This window comes from Hippocampus zosterae, chromosome 10, assembly GCF_025434085.1.
Source record: "Hippocampus zosterae strain Florida chromosome 10, ASM2543408v3, whole genome shotgun sequence".
In the NCBI taxonomy this organism is placed as follows: Eukaryota; Metazoa; Chordata; class Actinopteri; order Syngnathiformes; family Syngnathidae; genus Hippocampus; species Hippocampus zosterae.
In genome coordinates, this window is record NC_067460.1 from 19,752,460 (window position 1) to 19,771,195 (window position 18,736).

At 43.4% G+C, this 18,736-nt stretch overlaps 1 protein-coding gene across 50 annotated transcripts in view; it reads right to left on the minus strand.

The window, feature by feature from the left end:
* elna (elastin a) overlaps positions 1–18,736 on the minus strand; it is a 45,482-nt gene that overhangs the window by 11,833 nt on the left and 14,913 nt on the right. For 3 of the 50 annotated variants that reach the window (XR_007964346.1, XR_007964343.1, XR_007964342.1), the window contains exons 5-29: positions 7,993–8,046; positions 7,788–7,859; positions 6,614–6,643; positions 5,785–5,820; positions 5,625–5,699; positions 5,071–5,118; positions 4,927–4,989; positions 4,591–4,623; positions 4,440–4,505; positions 4,109–4,150; positions 3,931–4,017; positions 3,690–3,809; positions 3,539–3,574; positions 3,275–3,421; positions 3,020–3,154; positions 2,777–2,887; positions 2,510–2,656; positions 2,285–2,389; positions 1,942–2,067; positions 1,744–1,791; positions 1,354–1,479; positions 1,082–1,219; positions 621–689; positions 350–463; positions 168–203 (exon numbers count right to left, since the gene is read on the minus strand). Coding sequence is in view for 1 of the 50 variants with exons in the window: in XM_052078243.1 (XP_051934203.1) it covers positions 168–203; positions 350–463; positions 621–689; positions 1,082–1,219; positions 1,630–1,791; positions 1,942–1,995; positions 2,510–2,644; positions 2,777–2,899; positions 3,095–3,130; positions 3,275–3,421; positions 3,539–3,574; positions 3,690–3,809; positions 3,931–4,017; positions 4,109–4,150; positions 4,440–4,505; positions 4,591–4,623; positions 4,927–4,989; positions 5,071–5,118; positions 5,625–5,699; positions 5,785–5,820; positions 6,614–6,643; positions 7,788–7,859; positions 7,993–8,046 (1,776 nt within the window). In the remaining 49 variants the exon portion in view is untranslated. Of the gene's footprint in view, positions 1–167; positions 204–349; positions 464–620; positions 690–1,081; positions 1,220–1,353; positions 1,480–1,629; positions 1,792–1,941; positions 2,068–2,284; positions 2,390–2,509; positions 2,657–2,776; positions 2,900–3,019; positions 3,155–3,274; positions 3,422–3,538; positions 3,575–3,689; positions 3,810–3,930; positions 4,018–4,108; positions 4,151–4,439; positions 4,506–4,590; positions 4,624–4,926; positions 4,990–5,070; positions 5,119–5,624; positions 5,700–5,784; positions 5,821–6,613; positions 6,644–7,787; positions 7,860–7,992; positions 8,047–18,736 lie in introns of all 50 variants that reach the window. The other 47 variants (XR_007964385.1, XR_007964381.1, XR_007964390.1 and 44 more) reach the window with 47 other exon arrangements.

The window sequence follows — 18,736 nt, forward strand, 5'->3', positions numbered from 1 at the left end:
ACCCAAGTAAGATATTTTTGATTGTCTTCAGGTTGACATGATTTAACACATGAAACATGGAAACACTGAACCTCTGCCAGAAATTGTGATGTGGCAGCAAGGACTGACAGGGACCAATAGCGTCCCACCATATTTAGCTACTTTGGCTGATGGTAAATATGCATTACCTGGAACGCCACCAGGTACGCCACCAGGAAAACGACCTGAAAAGGAGACCCAAGAAATACGGTGTTAAATCTATGAAGACTGAAATGATTGCTTATGTGATGCATCAGATACAGTACACATGTGCGACCAACAACACCAGCAACATAAACTTTAATTGGAACCATTACAGTATTGTCCATACCATAGTTCGCTGCACTGGCTCCTGGTTGATATCCACCAAATCCTGGTACTCCACCAGGTACTCCGCCTGGTATACCCCCAGCCACACCTCCTGGTACTCCAGCTGGTGCACTCCCTAGAAATAAGTCCAAAGAAAATTAGCATTGATAATGTGTGTGTGTTTTTGTTGTTGTTTTTTTAGACATGATACATTATGATATCTTCTGTAGATACAGTCCAACTAGGAATATAACCAACACTGCAAATTGTGACCAGTAGAATGGCTCCCATACCATATTTAGCTGCTGGTTGATATCCGCCAACCCCAGACACACCCCCAGATACACCACCTGGTACTCCACCTATCATCAATAAACACATAATGATGGATACATCATGGTGTCTGCCCTGGCTGCAGTCAACCCGTGGCAAAAAAAACAAAACTACCAACATTGAGAATCATGACAAGCAATTTGATTGATTGGCTGAATGCATGGCCTGCTCTGCATATATTTCACCTGTATGGCCTGTACACCACTAGCAATGAAAACTAAATACAATTGTGAGGAAATTAGATGTGTCCATACCAAATCAAACCGCAACCACAGGAGATGTTTGCATAACATATTTAGCTGCTTTGATGAAATAATATTGATATATAAAAGCATGGTGTGTTCGTGCGGTGCCGTGCTATCATAATACCATCAGCAATGCCAAGTAGACAAAATTGTTATAAGCAGAGCGGTGCCCAGACCGTATTTCGCTGCTTTGGCTGCTGGTTGATATCCACCAAACCCTGGTACACCACGAGGCACACCGACTGGTAGACCCCCTGGTACACCTCCTGGGATTCCACCTGGCACACCTCCTGGTACTCCACCTGGCACACCCCCTGGTATGCCACCCATCAAGGAGAAAAAACAAAAAATGTGTTGAAATGTATGACTTTTATGCAATACAGTGATGGCAGAAGCCCTGAATACGAGCCACATATACCATCAATCTTCAGACCTGCGAGGAGCATACCATATTTAGCTGCTTTGGCTGATGGTACATATCCACCACCTCCTGGTATGCCACCTTGTACACCACCTGGTACGCCCCCTGGCACACCACCTGGTACGCCGCCCAGTGCGCCACCAGGTACACCACCTGGCACACATGTCGAAGAGACCAAAGTAAGATGCTTTTAAATACAAAATGTCATGACTTTTCATATGATATATTATGTTATGCATGCTGGATTTAGTCCACCTGTGACACAAACGTCCAGAATTACAACCATCAGCATGGTGCCCATACCATATTTAGCTGCTTTTGCCGATGGGAGATATCCACCACCTCCTGGTACACCCCCTGGTACGCCCCCTGGTACGCCCCCCGGTATGCCCCCTGGTACGCCCCCTGGCACACCACCTGGTACGCCGCCCAGTGCACCACCAGGTACACCACCAGGTACACCACCTGCCACACATGTCGAAGAGACCAAAGTAAGATGCTTTTAAATACAAAATGTCATGACTTTTCATATGATATATTATGTTATGCATGCTGGATTTAGTCCACCTGTGACACAAACGTCCAGAATTACAACCATCAGCATGGTGCCCATACCATATTTAGCTGCTTTTGCCGATGGGAGATATCCACCACCTCCTGGTACACCCCCTGGTACGCCCCCCGGTATGCCCCCTGGTACGCCCCCTGGTACGCCCCCTGGTACGCCCCCTGGCACACGACCTGTCAAGGAGACCAACGTTTTGTTTATATATAGACTTTGATTATATATACACTCTGTCACAGCTTTTTTGGAATACGTTGCAAGTTAATGGGTTTGTAGCTAATACTGATTGGATAAATGCATGGCCTGCTCTGGATATAGTCCATCTGTGCCATCGGCCCACCACCAAGGAATACCAAATAGACAAAATTGTTAGAAGCAGAGCAATGTTCATACCATATTTAGCTGCTGGTTGATATCCACCAAATCCTGGTACACCACCTGGCACACCGCCTGGTACAACTCCTGGTACACCACCTGGTACACCGCCTGGTACACCTCCTGTCAAAGAGAATCAGGACAGAGGTTGTTCATTAAAATAAGTCAAGGTACACCATAGTGTCCACGAGTAGAGGCCACATTTGCCACCAGCACTACCAAAACCGTCAGCTTTGCACCTACCATATTTAGCTGCTTTGGCTGATGGTAAATATCCACCACCTGGAACACCTCCTGGTATACCCCCTGGTACACCACCTGGTACACCCCCTGGCACACCCCCCGATACACCACCTGGTACACCCCCTGGCACACCCCCTGGCACACCACCTGTCACAGAGAATCAGGACAGAGGTTGTTCATTAAAAGAAGTCAAGATACATCATAATGTCCACGAGTAGAGACCACCTTTGCCACCAGCACTACCAAAACCGTCAGCTTTGCACCTACCATATTTAGCTGCTTTGGCTGATGGTAAATATCCACCACCTGGAACACCTCCTGGTACACCCCCTGGAACACCCCCCGGCACACCACCTGGTACACCCCCTGGCACACCGCCTGGTACACCACCTGTCACAGAGAATCAGGACAGAGGTTGTTCATTAAAAGAAGTCAAGATACATCATAATGTCCACGAGTAGAGACCACCTTTGCCACCAGCACTACCAAAACCGTCAGCTTTGCACCTACCATATTTAGCTGCTTTGGCTGATGGTAAATATCCACCACCTGGAACACCTCCTGGTATACCCCCTGGTACACCACCTGGTACACCCCCCGGCACACCGCCTGGTACACCCCCTGGCAGACCCCCTGGTACACCACCTGTCACAGAGAATCAGGACAGAGGTTGTTCATTAAAAGAAGTCAAGATACATCATAATGTCCACGAGTAGAGACCACCTTTGCCACCAGCACTACCAAAACCGTCAGCTTTGCACCTACCATATTTAGCTGCTTTGGCTGATGGTAAATATCCACCACCTGGAACACCTCCTGGTACACCTCCTGGTACACCTCCTGGTATACCACCTGGTACACCACCTGGTACACCACCAGGAACACCAGCTGGTACGCCACCTGGCACACCACCTGAACGGATGGATATAGTTTTTTAGAAAAATATATAGATTAGCACCTTTTGGAGTAGCACTCTGTTGTTTGTTTAAATGCTTTCATAATAACAATAGAAGCTGGAATAATAGTTACCATATTTAGCAGCTTTGGACCCAGGTCCATAGCCCGCTGTGAAATAGGGACAAATTCAATGTATACATTGATTTCATGGCATCTACATACACATCTGATGAGATCAATATCATTTCAAAATAATGTTGTGATTGCGTTTAAGACTCGCTACCTCCTGGACTCTGCCCTGGATATAGTCCACCTGTGCCACCGACACCCAAACCACCTGCAACGGCACCAAAACCACCAGCGCCGGCAGCAACGGCACCAAAACCACCAGCCCCACCGACACCTACAGAAAATTAAAGACAAATATGAATATAGAACAGTAAATACATTGGTGAAAAGTGACTGACAACACTTTCTTTTGTATTAAATGGTACAGATTACAAACTAGACTTGGGAATACCAACCAGTTCCAATTGGAAATCCAGGCTTTGACCCAGGGCCACCTTTACCTCCTGGAAGACCAGCTCCTTGATTACCAAACCCCCCGTAGCCTGAAACATTACAACATGACATATCATTGACAACTGGCTGATGTCATGATTACGGCAAATCTTTGTACCAATAAAATATGAGCATTTGTACCAAAGGGAAGTTTTCCGCCTCCGGGCTTTGCTCCGTAGCCACCTGAGGACAAATATAATATAATCTTATATAAACCTTCATAATTTTTGTTTGCCTTTTGTCAATCTGTTATTGTGTGTACTATATATGCTCAATAAACAAACAATATTTCCTGGACAAGAAGAGGGTGGAGAGATGCCAGTACATAACATTGTAACAGGCAGTAACTTAAATACTGTTGGTCAATCAAAGCAACGCAGCTGTCTATATAACAGTGTAGACCGTTATGAAACAAACCTCATACAATACTACATCAATAGGAAGGAGTCACCCCCATAAATTATATTCACACCTTGAGTTTTGGGTGATTTCAGAGGGTATCCACGGAACACTCCGGGTTGCATCTGCCCTCCGTAGCCTGAATAAAGTATACATTTGAAATGTATTTGAAAGATATACAGTAGACGTACTGTGCATGAATGTGAAATGCATAAATAACTGACCTGCTCCCAGCACACCCTGTCCGCCTGCTCCAACTATAGAAGAAACATCACATCATCCAGTCACATGTATTGATTGTGGAAAAGAATTTATTTTAAATGAAAGTACTACTTTCGCAATTCTGCCAAGCAGCCAAAAGGCCACATTAATGTGTGACATAATAAAACCAAGGAAAAGAATAACCAATTCTGTAGACGCGCCTGCTAGGGAAATATACAAATGTACTGTATAGTATCATAGTTGTTAAACAAATGTACATATCATGATTTCTGTCCACCCTAGGAGAGAGGTCCATATTCTTCCTGTTGTGCAGTCTTGAAGAACAAGAAAATACTCACGTGATTTTTGACTGAGGCCATTGCCAGTGGCAACTCCTGGAAGAACTCCACGGTTACCAAATCCTGAAGGCACCAATCAGAAAGCAGTTGTATTAGATTGCAGGACCTTTATCTGCCAATAATTAATCAATGAAAGTGACATACCATTCACTGGTACCAATCCACCTTGATAAAGCCCAGGTACACCCACACCTGCCAGAACCAATGGTACAATGTTTACGCGTCTGAAAACACGGCACAAGTCCGGCTGATTGAATAGGTGATCATATTCCTCAATATTCAGAATTATTGAAGACCGTCTACTTTTATTATTTCTTTCCAAAGAAATCAAGGGTCAAACAACCGCATGGAATGGTTTTTAGTTTTGATTGTCCACTGTAACGTGCACTGGTGCGAACAGAAGGCCGACAGTGAATCAACATTTCGACAAACTAAAACACATCTTCCTTACGAGAGAAGACCAACTTGCCGTGATTTTATCTGCACGCAACTCCAAAAAAATGGTGTGTTGAATTTACTCCATTTTATTTTGTCAAGTGGCTCCACGCAATCGAGTCATTTGGATTCAGATCCATTTTTGCAGTAGATGTGTAGCCTAATTAAGAAATGTCTCTGAATCCAGCTGATAGACTACCTAGAAATAATATCCGGTCTGCCCATGAGCATGACGAGTAGGTTCCGATTTGATTATACAATACCTGGTACTTTGGAAGCCGTTTTTCCTGATCCAGCACCACCCCCTCCTGGCAAGCCTGTCTGGGGGATAACAGGGCCTAAACAAGGACACAATGTCACAGGAGGTAGGAATAAAACACTCATGGAACTAAAGGCAACAATATCCAAAGTTGTGTGTCTTGCCTCCAGCAGGAAGAGTTCCAGTTCCCGTTCCTGCTCCTGCAGTATAATAAAATGTAGTCAAGTCAGTGGTGTCATTTAGTACAAAAACTGCATTTCTATCTGTCAAACGTCAAGTCAAACAACTTCATGATCAAAAGTGACATGGCTGACTTTTAATATAATTACGGGAGGCAGCGACTACAGATGTCATTAGCTGTGCTCATCAAATGCCTCATTTCATTGGCTAACCGCTCATGTAAGAAATGAGCTGTCAGCCTCACAAGTAGGGGAGTTTGGCCACAGCAAAGACACCAGTGTTTATTTGTTCAACTCCTATTTTCATTTTTAAATTCTGATATTCCACATACTTTGCCTGAATAGACATTGCACACTACCTGCAGGTATGTGGCCTCTGGCGATTTGTTGAAGAAAATTTTGGCAAGAGAATACTATTTTATCTTTGCTCTTTCAGGGGAATGAGATGTTATTCTGACTATTGCGGGGAAAAGACTTATTCGAGGAAAGGTTTTTTTTTCCCTTCCTGCCAACCAATATTTAGGACTAAGCTGTTTGCCAAAGCCCTCGTCATGAGTGGACCCAGGAGTCTATGCCTCATCAAGCTGCCTAATTTAAAGTAAATCATACGGACATAAACAGCGCAGACAGTGAGGTCACTGTAGGCTCTGCGGGAGTATGTTTCTGTCCAAAACCTTATTTTTCATGCTGATTTACTATTAATGTGATGCATTTATTTTGGCTTTCTGTTATTAATAGATAAGAATGCAGACCATTAAAATAATTGTGTCAGTGTGTGTATAGTAATTCATCAGTGTACCAGCCGCTATTTTACCTCCAAATGGGAGCAGATGGCCGCCGGCACCTGTGATGGGAGAAATATCTGTTAAAATGTAAAAAACATTATATGCTGCATCTTTTTTATCCTTGCCAGAAATTTGGACTGAATGAAGAACAATCTCCAAAATAAACAAAGCTACGCTGTTGACATCCCAAATAAGTAGGCAAACGCTCAAAGTACTACTTCAAAACCACGTGAACACATGATAACTGTACTAGTCAGCAAAGTTAAGGTACTAGTATATTGTTTTTACAGAGTTTAGTTTGGAACCACAGCAAGACCTCATATACTGTTGGTTCCTTACTACATTTACAAATATTTGATCATTTCGGCAAACATTTGTGATTCAGCTAGATCACTTTTACGGGAGTTAAGGTCATGATTCTGGCAGCTCTGAGATTGAGATGAGAGGAAAAATACAGCCCAATCGTGTGCGCTGTAACTTCTCCCATGAGGCTGAGCTAATCAATCACTTAACCAGAGCAGCTTTGCAACTGGAGCAATTGGGTGTGCGCTGAGGCATGCAAATGGTGAGGAGAGAAGTCAGAGAATGACGATGCAAGTTAAATAGATAATGCCGTGCTTTCGAGCAAGAAAAAGTGTGAACCTACCTATTATTCACTGTTTTATTGTTTAGATTAGCGGTAGTTTAGATTTTCTGGCACTTTGGGATAGTTTGTTATAAAACACATTTAAATGGATAAAATTATGGTAGGATACCATAGAATTGTACTTTTAGTATTTTAAAACACATTCATTTGACATAAACTATTGTTGGAATACTATAGATTTGCATCTTCAGTCAAATTAGTAGTCAGTGCCAACCAGTTATGCTGCAATACATGCTCATCCTGTATGCCAGTTCCGCACTAAGATTCTAAAATGTTCTGACCTGCTCTTCTTTTTAATTGAGGACCTCGATTTTAGGCCATCTTGGACTGGATGTTTTTGCTCCAAAACAGACCAAATTAAGGGGAATATACATTGAAGCCAAAGGAAAAACCAACATGGAGCCGTTCACCACTGCTGTCACCACAATGATAAACAGTATCACATGAATACCTCTTCGACATTGTCTCTTCGATTGCATCTTGTATGAGTGTACCTGATGAATGAGTCAATACCCGTACTGTGGAACATTTAGACTACTCCTGAGTCACGACTGTACCTCTTTTACCAGCCTTCTGTCCAGCTCCTGGGAAGATTCCACCAGGGACTCCACCATATCCTCCATAACCACCTTGTGTGAAGAAAAAACATTTGCTGGTTAAATTTTGTCTGGAACTGAACAAGAGCTATAAACGGTCGGTTTCACATTGGAGCTTGTTAATGAGAATATAACAGACAGCTTCCGAAGACCCTGTCGAACTCACCGCCGCCGAGGTCTCCAGTTCCATAACTGCCACCGGCTCCTAGATTGCCGTAACCTAAAAAGAGATATATCTGAGTTTGAAAAAGAAGCAACAGATAAACAACCACAACATAACAGAACATGAGCATAACCATTTTATCTTAAAGTCTAAGAATATCCTCATGACGTTGTCTTATTGCTTCCCCATTTAGAAGACTCTAGGACTAATTTTACGGAAATCAGCCAGGACACCTCTCGCATTGCTATTCATATCTTAAACTAAGTCATCGGAGGCACACACAGGCAAGTTTGTTCATTTTTATCACAAACATGCATCAATCAACCTAGCTTCCAATTATTTGAACTAGAGTCTATCGTCGAATCCAGGAGAGAACATTTTTTGTTGTTGCTCGACAGACATAGAACACGCTGAAAGCAGATGAAGACCTTATGTGGGATTCTAAACACTTTCTAGCATCGAGACCATTAAAACTCATTCAGTACCAGCCAATTCTGGACCAAGTCTGAAAAGACGTTTAAAAACGTCTTTGGGAGTGAATGAGTTAAGCTTTTTACTGAATTTGTTGCATAAAGAGTCCAATAACAGCTTTGGCCTATTCTTATTGGGAAGAATAAGTAAAATATGTGGATACATGGAAACAACTAGTCACTATCATTTGCAGAGTACAGTTTTGGGAGAATACCATAACCATGCAGGTATTATATTTAAACAAGCTGAGCTGAGACCAGCATGCTGGAACTATGAATGTTTTTGGAGCAAGCCACAACACTGTCACACACACTAACACTTGAAGGGTGAGACTCTGATATGAGGCCAAGCGAATAAGGGAAGCGAGTCGAATAAGGCAGCGAGACAGACAGGATGAGACCTTGGAAAGCACCCAGTCGTGCTCAGAGTGAAGGTAATAACATTGATAAGTGATGATGACGAGGAATGTGTGAGGAAAGCAGCAGTGCTCGATGAACGCTGCCAAAGGCTTGACAAACACACAAGGCATGCAACGCGAGCCTCCGCGTTGAGCTAAGAGTTCCTCTGTAATCTCCTTCTTAGAGATGAAGTGTACATGCAGGCACACCTCAAAGTTAGCTTTACATCCAACTTTTACAAGCTGAAAAAAGGACAATTTAGCCAGTGACATCGTGCGACCTGAGGTTCAGTTGTAACTTTGCAAAGGGCGGTGTTTTGATTTTCCTTTCAAATATGTATGTTTGACTGCACTTAATACAGTCCACTGATTTGCATTTTCTCCACTGTCCGATGGGACATGGACAGGGGGCACAAATAATATAAATGCAATATTACTGCCGGCAATGTGTATTGTGGATTATTTCAAGTTGTTGAGGGTTAAGGTTTGGTGCCTCCAGTACCGCATCATACAAAGACGTTAGTAGCCAATCCATTTGTACAACTTTCCACTAACCAAGGTCGTAGTACAGTAATGGCGAAAGTGTTTAGCAGATTTATTCGAAAATAGCTGGGGCTCCCCCAAATCTTCAGTTCTGTCCAACGCTGTAGCAAGTCTTCAAAGCTCCATTTAACTATTTTTCATTGTTGGAAACAAATTCAAGGCCAGCAAGGCAAAGGCCAAATGCACGCTGCTACCATCCAAGGATGAGACAGTACAGCACACTAGTAATGCCGTCAAGTGTGGTAGAAAATAGAAAAACACAGAGCAGTGAGGAAAGCGGAAGCTTACTGGCTGTCCCAGGAAAGTGTCGGCACCATATGCCAAGGGCACCGAGGCCTTGAAAATTATCCCTGGCACAAGGCCAATGCCAGAGAAAGAAGACAACTTGTGATGCAAACAGTCTGGGGGACAACAGATGAGAACCATTGTACAAAGTATTAAAGCAGAGTGTCTAGCGCCTAATGCCCGCCGCATGCTGTGGGATGAGACACTTGAGATGTCGCAGTTTTGTGGAAGGAGCTCTGGAGTACTGACCAACTTCACCTACACGAAAATACTTGAAATTTTGGTAAAAGGAAAAGGATTTCTCCTGCAGCCACTGGGGAGCTAGTCTCTGCTCACTGAACCACATGTTAGCTGCATGTCAAAGTCCTCATAGTGTCTGCACAGTCAATGCTAACAAACATCGGGAATCATCACCGAGATTCAGAATCTTCCAAACAGGGGGCAAGTCAAGTCAAGTCAAGTCAAGTCAAGAGTATTTCTCGAGCACTTTCAAACAGCCATCGCTGCATACAAAGTGCTGTACATGGAGCAATTTAACATGCACAATAAACAGTAAGACAAATCGGTAATAAAGGCGGTAGAAAGCACCAAACAGTAAAACCAAGAACAAATCTAAGTCATGCTGAGTCAAATACCAAAGAATACAAGTGAGTTTTGAGGAGGGTTTTGAAGATGGGCAGCGAGGAGGCTTGCCCAACACACATCTGACTGAGAGGTGTGCATGGCCTTGAAAAAAAATCTGGTCTTTCCGCAGGAGGTCACGGCATCTGCGTTCCTGCAGGACATGATCCTTTTCTCAAGGAGTTAAAAATCATTGTCACCATTGAATTTACTGTATACTGAGAGGACAGAGAAGCAATCACCCACCAGTTCATCCATCCATCCATTTTCCGAACCGCTTGATCCTCACGAGGGTCGCGGGGGGTGCTGGAGCCTATCCCAGTCGTCTTCGGGCAGTAGGCAGGGGACACCCTGAATCAGTTGCCAGCCAATCGCAGGGCACACAGAGACGAACAACCATCCACGCCCACACTCCCACCAGTTCAATAAGGTGAAAAACCAGGATCTGATTGATGAGGCTGGCATCAAAGAATTGCAAGCAGCCTAGCTTGGAATAGAGGTTGGCTCTTGAGGTATCCTGGCAACATCGATGCACGATTTCTTGCAAGAGACCAGGATGGATTCAAAACATGTAAGAAAGACCAGTGAGGAGCACTAGCACCCGAGAACAGCTCCGGGTGAGTGTCACTGTCAAGGCACAGTAGCTATAAACCTCCTGCAAATCAGGACTAACTCAGCCTTTGCTGCTCCACTCAGCTCAGAAGAGGTACTCAGGATAAGGGGGGAAATACCCTTCAACCAACCATCCATTATCCAAACCGCCTGTCCTCGCTGGGGTCACGGGGATGCTACATTTGCCTATCCCAGCTGTCTGCGGGCAGTAGGTACACCCTGAACTGGTTGGCAGCCAATCACAGGGCACGCAAAGATGCTTGTAAGCTTCACCTACGTCCTGAGGATGCGGATAGCGTTCCCAGTGAGGCAATTAGGCTTTTACAGCGGTCCATCACCAAATAGATGAACGTTTACATTCTGTCGCGAAGTAAAGATTAGTTTATACTGTCCTGAATTACCATTACAATCTTGTTTTGTCCATGGTGGCCTGAAACAAGTAGCTTTACAACTGAGTTATGGCAAAGAGGGATAAAACAGGGTTGTTGTTTTTCATTTCGCAGAAAGCAAATCATTATGCGGAACACTTGTTTTCACATGTGCAAGCATTAGCCTCCAGCCATGGCGCTCTGGGTCAGGGCGCACCTGCATCAGAGACTTCCCTCTGGTTTGAGATGAGATGCAGACACAAAGAAGTGAGTCCAAGTAGATGTGACTGACCGTGAGTCCAGACTGTCAGCATGAACCGGTTTCAGACAATGTTCTGACTTTACTTGACGGTGAGGAAATACACTAAGCCAAAATGAAATTCGACATATCCCCTCAGAAACTGCATGTGAATGCTAAGGAATGACCAGACTACATCAATCATATCCTCTCTCTCATCTGCGAGGATCATGGGGGATGCTACATTTGTGAACCTGGATGCAATTCATTTTCGGGGTCACGGAGGACACTGCTGTCATGTGGAAAAAAAAGATGTTTGAATGCATGTATGAAATGCTTTATAGTGTATTTGTTGTACGAAGGCATTCGGATTTGAACAAGAGGTCATATTTACATGTTGACAGCCATATTTTCGTTGGACACATATTATGGCAGGACCTCAACTCAGAAAAATAAGTTGGGCTCTCATAACTTGCAGATTATACCGCACGTCACTTTGGTTTGTTGTCAATGAAGCCCTGATATCAAATCAAATTGTGGATTTCCTGTGGTGCTTTTCCCGGAATGTATTTACGTACTTACGGGATGTAAGGTTTTCTGCATAACTACTGTAAATTGTCGATACATTTCTATGTGCTCTTGCAAATCAGGAATCCCATGTGACTACCTCTGTAACGCTGTTGTATTTGGAAAAAAAAAAAAGACAGAACATCTCAACAAAAGTTCCGATCCAAGATGGAAGGGGTGGACATTCAATACTACACCAGGGAGTGAACAGGGAGAAAGAGAAATGCGAAGTGAAAACATGCATTGTGTTTTGGCTGCTTATATATGCGAAAACTACATTTTGGACACAAACAACAAACCAGTGGAGACAAATGGCTTCCAGTGGTAGAATCAAATTCTTATCCAATCTCTTACGGAATATATGTAAAGTAGATCATTAATAATACACTTTTGATCAAGATTATGATAATGGTGTCCAGAGGGGAAGATTTTTACAGAGCCTACAAGGTAGACACATGTTACAGAGTCACAAAAGTCGAAAAGTACCTTTACGCGTACTATGGCTGGGACAAGCAACTGTTCCACCCTAAAAGTTACAATGAAGTATTTGAGACAAACACATGTAAGAAGAAAATGTAAATCTTTGTCAGGGATATGAGACTAACACTGGCCAGACAATATGGCTGAGAGTCTCAGTCACTGTTCATATTCTCAGCCCAAGTGATGGATATGAGCCAGTGTGAACAGAAATATCTGGCTTCAATCTCACCCTTCAAACACCTCGCTCGTTCTCCATTGGGGCTTGGTCAGACAATCTCGTTTGAGAACCGAGGGATACAAAAGTCATTAATCAAAAGACTGTCTTTGCTTCTCACTTTCCCCCCTTCACTTGTTCTTTGCTTTTCTCCATTCTTGTTCATGCCCCCCCCCCACCCCCTCCAACACTTCCTACAAGCTTACGCAGCGCAGACTCAAGGCGTTAATTAGTAGGAGGGCGCCAAACATGACTGACGGATGAATTCATTCACTGCTTCTCATCTCTTCCGTTCACCACTTCTTGCCTCTCTACTTTGGGCTTTCATTCAAAACCACTGAAGGTAGCGGAGCGGAGGACAGATCCCTGAAGTGTCTCATAGATATTTTAGCTGCATTTTTTTCTCCTTGTTTTTTTTCTGTTAGCTTACAGAAATGCAGCTGGAGACCATTTCAACTTATGCCCCTTTCATTCTGTCCGGTGTTAAAGCACAAATGTGAGAAGAATGACATATACGGTATCTTGCTAACCATGACATCATTCACACCAAAAGGTGCGCACAATGCAGAGCCGTGCTTTGGCAATGCACAGTGCTGCCTTTTTTTAAATGTGATGGAAAATCTTCTCACTAATTTCAGCTTCAAGAATTGGCCAATTTTCCTTTGATTGACAAGTGGGTTCCATTCTTTGGCTGTGGTCCCAAATACATTTTCACTTTATAAATTAAGCCCCTCATTATATCCTTTGTAGTCATCCCACACGATTTTTATCAGTATCAAATTATCACGCTGTACAACTTCCAAGTTGGTGGATCGATAGCATTTTTGTGAGGTGATGCAGGGCGAGTTGGATAAAAACAGTGTGATGTGAGGTGCTGTAGTAATTCCACATTGCGTGAGACACAAGCGGACACACTGACGCTTTCCTTGCGTTCCCTCTCCTCCCTTCTCCTGTGAACTCCAATTGTCCTTGTCAATTCCAGGTTCCCTGTGCTGTCACTTATCTGCATCCAAGTGGGAGATGCAAAGTTGCGTACATGTTGGATTCATTATATGTTCACACTCTACTGCACATAACTTCTCTTCTTAACTCACTGGTGTGAGCTTGCTGACTTGGGCAGAATGCCTCCTATTATTTTTCATTAAAATTTTCCATAGAGTCATGACACTAGCAGTGACCGTTTCCAAAAGTGCTCAGTCAAACGATTTGTTGCCCTGAGTGAGTCCCTCCTGAGAGAAATGGTTCTGATGTTGCAAAGTTCACTGCTAGTGAATAAATGTAATTGAACTCCTCATCCCAAATGCTATTCAATGTATACATACCTCTTGTGGAGGTGTGAGTGTTAGATTTTGATTTCCCAAACATTTTTTCAGCTCTTCTTCTGTCATGGAATTGACAAGTGTCTACGCGTGACAATAATTCACGTACATGCATGTAAAATCAGACCATCTCACTCGTACAGAGATTTAGCAAAACTTTCCAATGGCGTCATATGAACAGTAAGTGTGAACGTTTCAAGTTGCACGCCGTGCTACTGCGTCGTTGTGTGACCTCGCCTGAGTAATAAGTCTGCAAACAGCTTTATGTAAAACTATTCCTGCGCTGCTTTAATTACCTCCGCTAAATGGTTTATTCTGTGGAGTTGTTTGTTAGTCCTTCTGTCTGTAGACCTTCCAAAGGTAACGGTTCTCTTCCAAAGGTAACTGTTGGCCCGCATGCCAAAACATTCAAACTGGGGGAATAATATGACTAATACACTTGATGTCATTGCTAAGTGCTGCTACTTCTCACATACACTGGGAAAGACTCACTTCCCACAACAAACATCCGCGCTTTGACTGAGCCACATACACTGCGCATACGCACGTGTATTGAGCAATAACTCATTCAGGAATAATGCGTATGATTCATTCAAAGCGTGTTTGGCAAGGCATGATAAAAGAGCCTCAGTAGGTCTGCTTTTTGCAGATAAAGTGGTACTGTTGACTTCACCAAGCCGCGATCTCCAACTCTCACTGGAGCCAAGTGTGAAGCGATTGGGATGAATATCAGAAACTCCAAATCTGAGACTATGTTCCTCAGTTGGAAAGGAGTGGAGCGCCATCCCCGGGTCAAGGATGAGATCGTGCTCCGAGTGGAGGTGGTCAAGTATGTTGGGTTATTGTTCAAGGCGAATAGAGCGGAAGAAGGGCAGGCAGATTAGTGCATCATTTGCTGTGATGACCATTTTGCTTCAGTCTGCCGTGGCAAAGGAGCTGAGCCAGAAAAAACGAATCTCTCGATTAACAGGCCGATCGATGTTCCCACCCTCACCTATGGTCACGAGCTGTGGGTTGAACAAGATCCCGGATATAAGTGGCTGCAATTAGCTTCCTCCACAGGGTTTCCGGTTTCTCCCTTAGAAATACAGTGAGAAGCTCGGTCATCTGGGAGGGCCTTAGAGTTGATCAGCTACTCCCTCCTCATTGAGAGGAGCCAGATGAGGTGGCTCGGGTATCTGACTAAGGTGCACTCCACGACCTCTCTCTGGTGAGGTGTTCTGGGCATGTCCTGCCGGAAGGAGCAAGAGCAAGTAAATCTGCTTATATTAAATGGCGGAAAGTATGTGCATCCACCTGTTGGCATTCATACAACAGAATAGTTTTTTATTGAAATAAACAGGCCTAGATGACACACCGAGGAAGTCCATTTTGGAATAAATTGAGACCATTGAGATCATCGTTATCAGTATTCATACTTTGAGGGACCTTTTTGGTGGTGTGCTATGAGATTTTTCAAATATAAAATGGGTGTCCGGGGTCCATAAACTGGTCTACAGAACAGGAACTTTTCCACTCAGCAGTGTTGTCGTTCCAGCTGTGGTGACAGTTGTTGTTCCTGTTTGGATTTGAAACTGTACAAATTTGTAAACCTCGCATTACACCATTATCCGTTGAGTCGGTGATGTCATTGTTTACACTTCAAGTCATATGAAGCCGACAGCGGCGGACCAAAGCCTTTCAACCACACCAGAGAGTTCGGCCCTTTCCTGGTTTTTGTTAGAATTGAGAGGATCTGCTACTCTTTATCCACTTTGAAGGAATGTCCCAGCTGCTCTGCCAACTCTCAGCCCCTGAACATGTCTGAGCAGTATCGACAATTCGGTGCTCATCAACCTTTTGAGCTTGGCACACAACCGTGCAGCATGTTCAACAAAGGCAGTCTGACAAGGCAGAAACACGTTGCAAGCATTAGATTATGGAACACGTGAGGAGAAAAGATCACAGATCTGAGCAGCCAGCCCAGAAAAGATCAATTGTTCAAACTATGAATCGGGTTAGAACTCATGTCAAAATGCGAAGCCCGGAGGCATGGTATGTACACTTGGGCCAAGTGTGTTTCCTCTCCCAGATGGTCCACATGTGCATCTGACTGCCATTGCACCGAATACTTTTCTGACGAGTCAAGGTTGAGGAAGTAGACCAATGTTGGACAAGTCAGCTGCGAACATGCACATTGAAACAGTGACGCTGGGCGCAAAGGCTCTAAAGCGTTTTCCAAGTTCTTCCGTCATAGGAATGGTTACAAACACAGTGCAGCCATCTGTTGCATGTCACCGCTCCAATCGTTAGGACGAGAATATAAAGTGAAAGAATTTTAAAACGATACATTATGTTATTGAAGTACAAAAATAAATAAAAGAACAAGCAAGTGGAACCTTGAAGAATAGTGGCTTCTTGTGTTGAAAGACCAGGACACCTTGTTAGGATGCAGAAGGTTAAAAGATCCTAAACCTGTCAGCCTGTTTAATTGCGGACCTTCACGCAATCTGAGGAATCTATGGAGACATCTGATTGGCCATTGTGGGCACTGGGAGTTTCAGGTCAGCTGTCCCAGCAGAGACTCACTCCATCTGTAATCTCTGTAGCTCCTTCCAATTGAAAGAAAGGCGGACAGCAACTTGGACTTTTTACCAGCCAACTGTTGGGCATTTATAAATGGGTCACTACGTTCAAAAAATCGGATACAAACTGCACGGAAATAGAGGGTGCGAACCATATGCTACAGACGACCTCTTGCAGAATGTCATTTTTTTTCATAATCAGGTTATTGTCCAACTAAACAAAATCTGAGAGAAGCTCATTATAGCCATTTTATCCACCCAAAACCTCCTGAGAGCAAAGGGATGGGGCTGCGAAAGGTGAGCGCAATTTAGAAACAAATGACAACCATGGTCCTCGTCATGGCCATATAATTGTGTGCACGTGTGAGAATGGACATATTGATTTATATCATAGTGGTCGAAAACATTTTTTTTCCCAACCTGTGCATGTACATTGGACAACATTCAACTGTACTTAGTCTCGTTTGGCTCACTTCTGCTTCGCAGAAGAATAAAATAATAGCCCAAAGGTTTAAACATGTATTTCAACTGCTCAATTTGAAAAATTACTTTGGTGCAAATTACAAATTATAGTACCGGTAATAGGATTGATGTTTTAGCTGTTGCAATAACATGGCCAGCAAAGTCCATGCAACTACGATATTCTAAGTGTTGTTGCGGGCAATGGAATTTTCCACTAAAATGTAAACCTCGGCCAGAATCGGATGAATTTGTGTATGTTTTTGTTGACGGTAAATATTTGTGTTAATGTGCATTTTGCCATTGTAGTTCACAACACGCATTCAAAAATCAAAAGGTCCAATAGTTTTGACTTGGGGGGTTCAGCTGCTTGTGGGATTTAATTTTCAGTTTAAGAAACAACAGTGAGCGAGAGAAAGAAAACTCCATCTGTGTCTAAACAACCCAGGGACAATACTGCCAGATGGACAAGGACAGCGGTTCATACTCCAGACTTACTGGAAAACAAAAGCTGGAAGATTCGCTTGACTTTGCCAAGGGATGGCTCATCAACTCACACAGAGAATATGTCAGGCTAAGACCCAGGTATGTAGCATGCAAAACTGATTAGACACAAACAAAAACTAATAAAAGCCACAACTTAACTTTGATTGCTTTTCAATTACAATAATTCGTGGGAATATTGGCTAAGATTATGGAGATGCGAAAAAAATCTGCTTACATCATTCAAGAAAACCTTTTAGGAAACATTTTTTGCAGTGATACGGAAAAGCTGTTGTGTTTATGTGTGTGTGCTGACTGTGTGCAGATTTTGGAGAGCTAACAAATGGCAAATCTACACAAAAGTTTGGATAGGGACTAGCTTTATAATGTAGCCATTACACACTGTTGCAAACAGTTTTAAATAACACTTCACATGTTTAGGTGGTGTAAACTTGGAGCATTTGCCTGCAGGAATTACAGACATGGACAATACATGTTTTTCCAGTTTCAAGTTCTGAACTATGTCGGTACAGTTGACACGATTGAATCAAAAACAAAATTGTAGCCATCGATTGTCTGCAACATTTATCCTCACTATGGTCACATGTAAACTGGAACCTTTAGCAACTGACTTTTGGCAAGAGGCTGAGTACACCTTAAACTGGTCACTGGTCAGTCACAGGGTGCATACAGACAAAAAAAACATTCACAGGCAATGGAAAATGTTGAGTCTTCAATGAATCTACTACATCCATCCATCCATCCATCCATCCATCCATCCATTTTCCGATCTACTTTATCCTCACAAGGGTCGTGGGGGATGCTGGAGCCTATCCCAGCTGTCTTCGGACAGTAGGCGGGGTACATCCTGAACTGGTTGCCAGCCAATCACAGGGCACGCATAATGAATTGAAAGTGAGTCTGATTACGTCACACAATGTCCGATGCATATTCTTCTCCGAGCATGTCTTGTTGAAAGTCCTTTCAGAATAAGGGTCACAAAAACTTAAGCCTATTACTTGGACTCGTGCCTTGTCAGCAAGCTGGAAATGCCACACTTTGGGCAATTACAGCATCAAGGAATTAATCAACCTTTGAAGGAACACAGAATAGATGACGGCCTGCA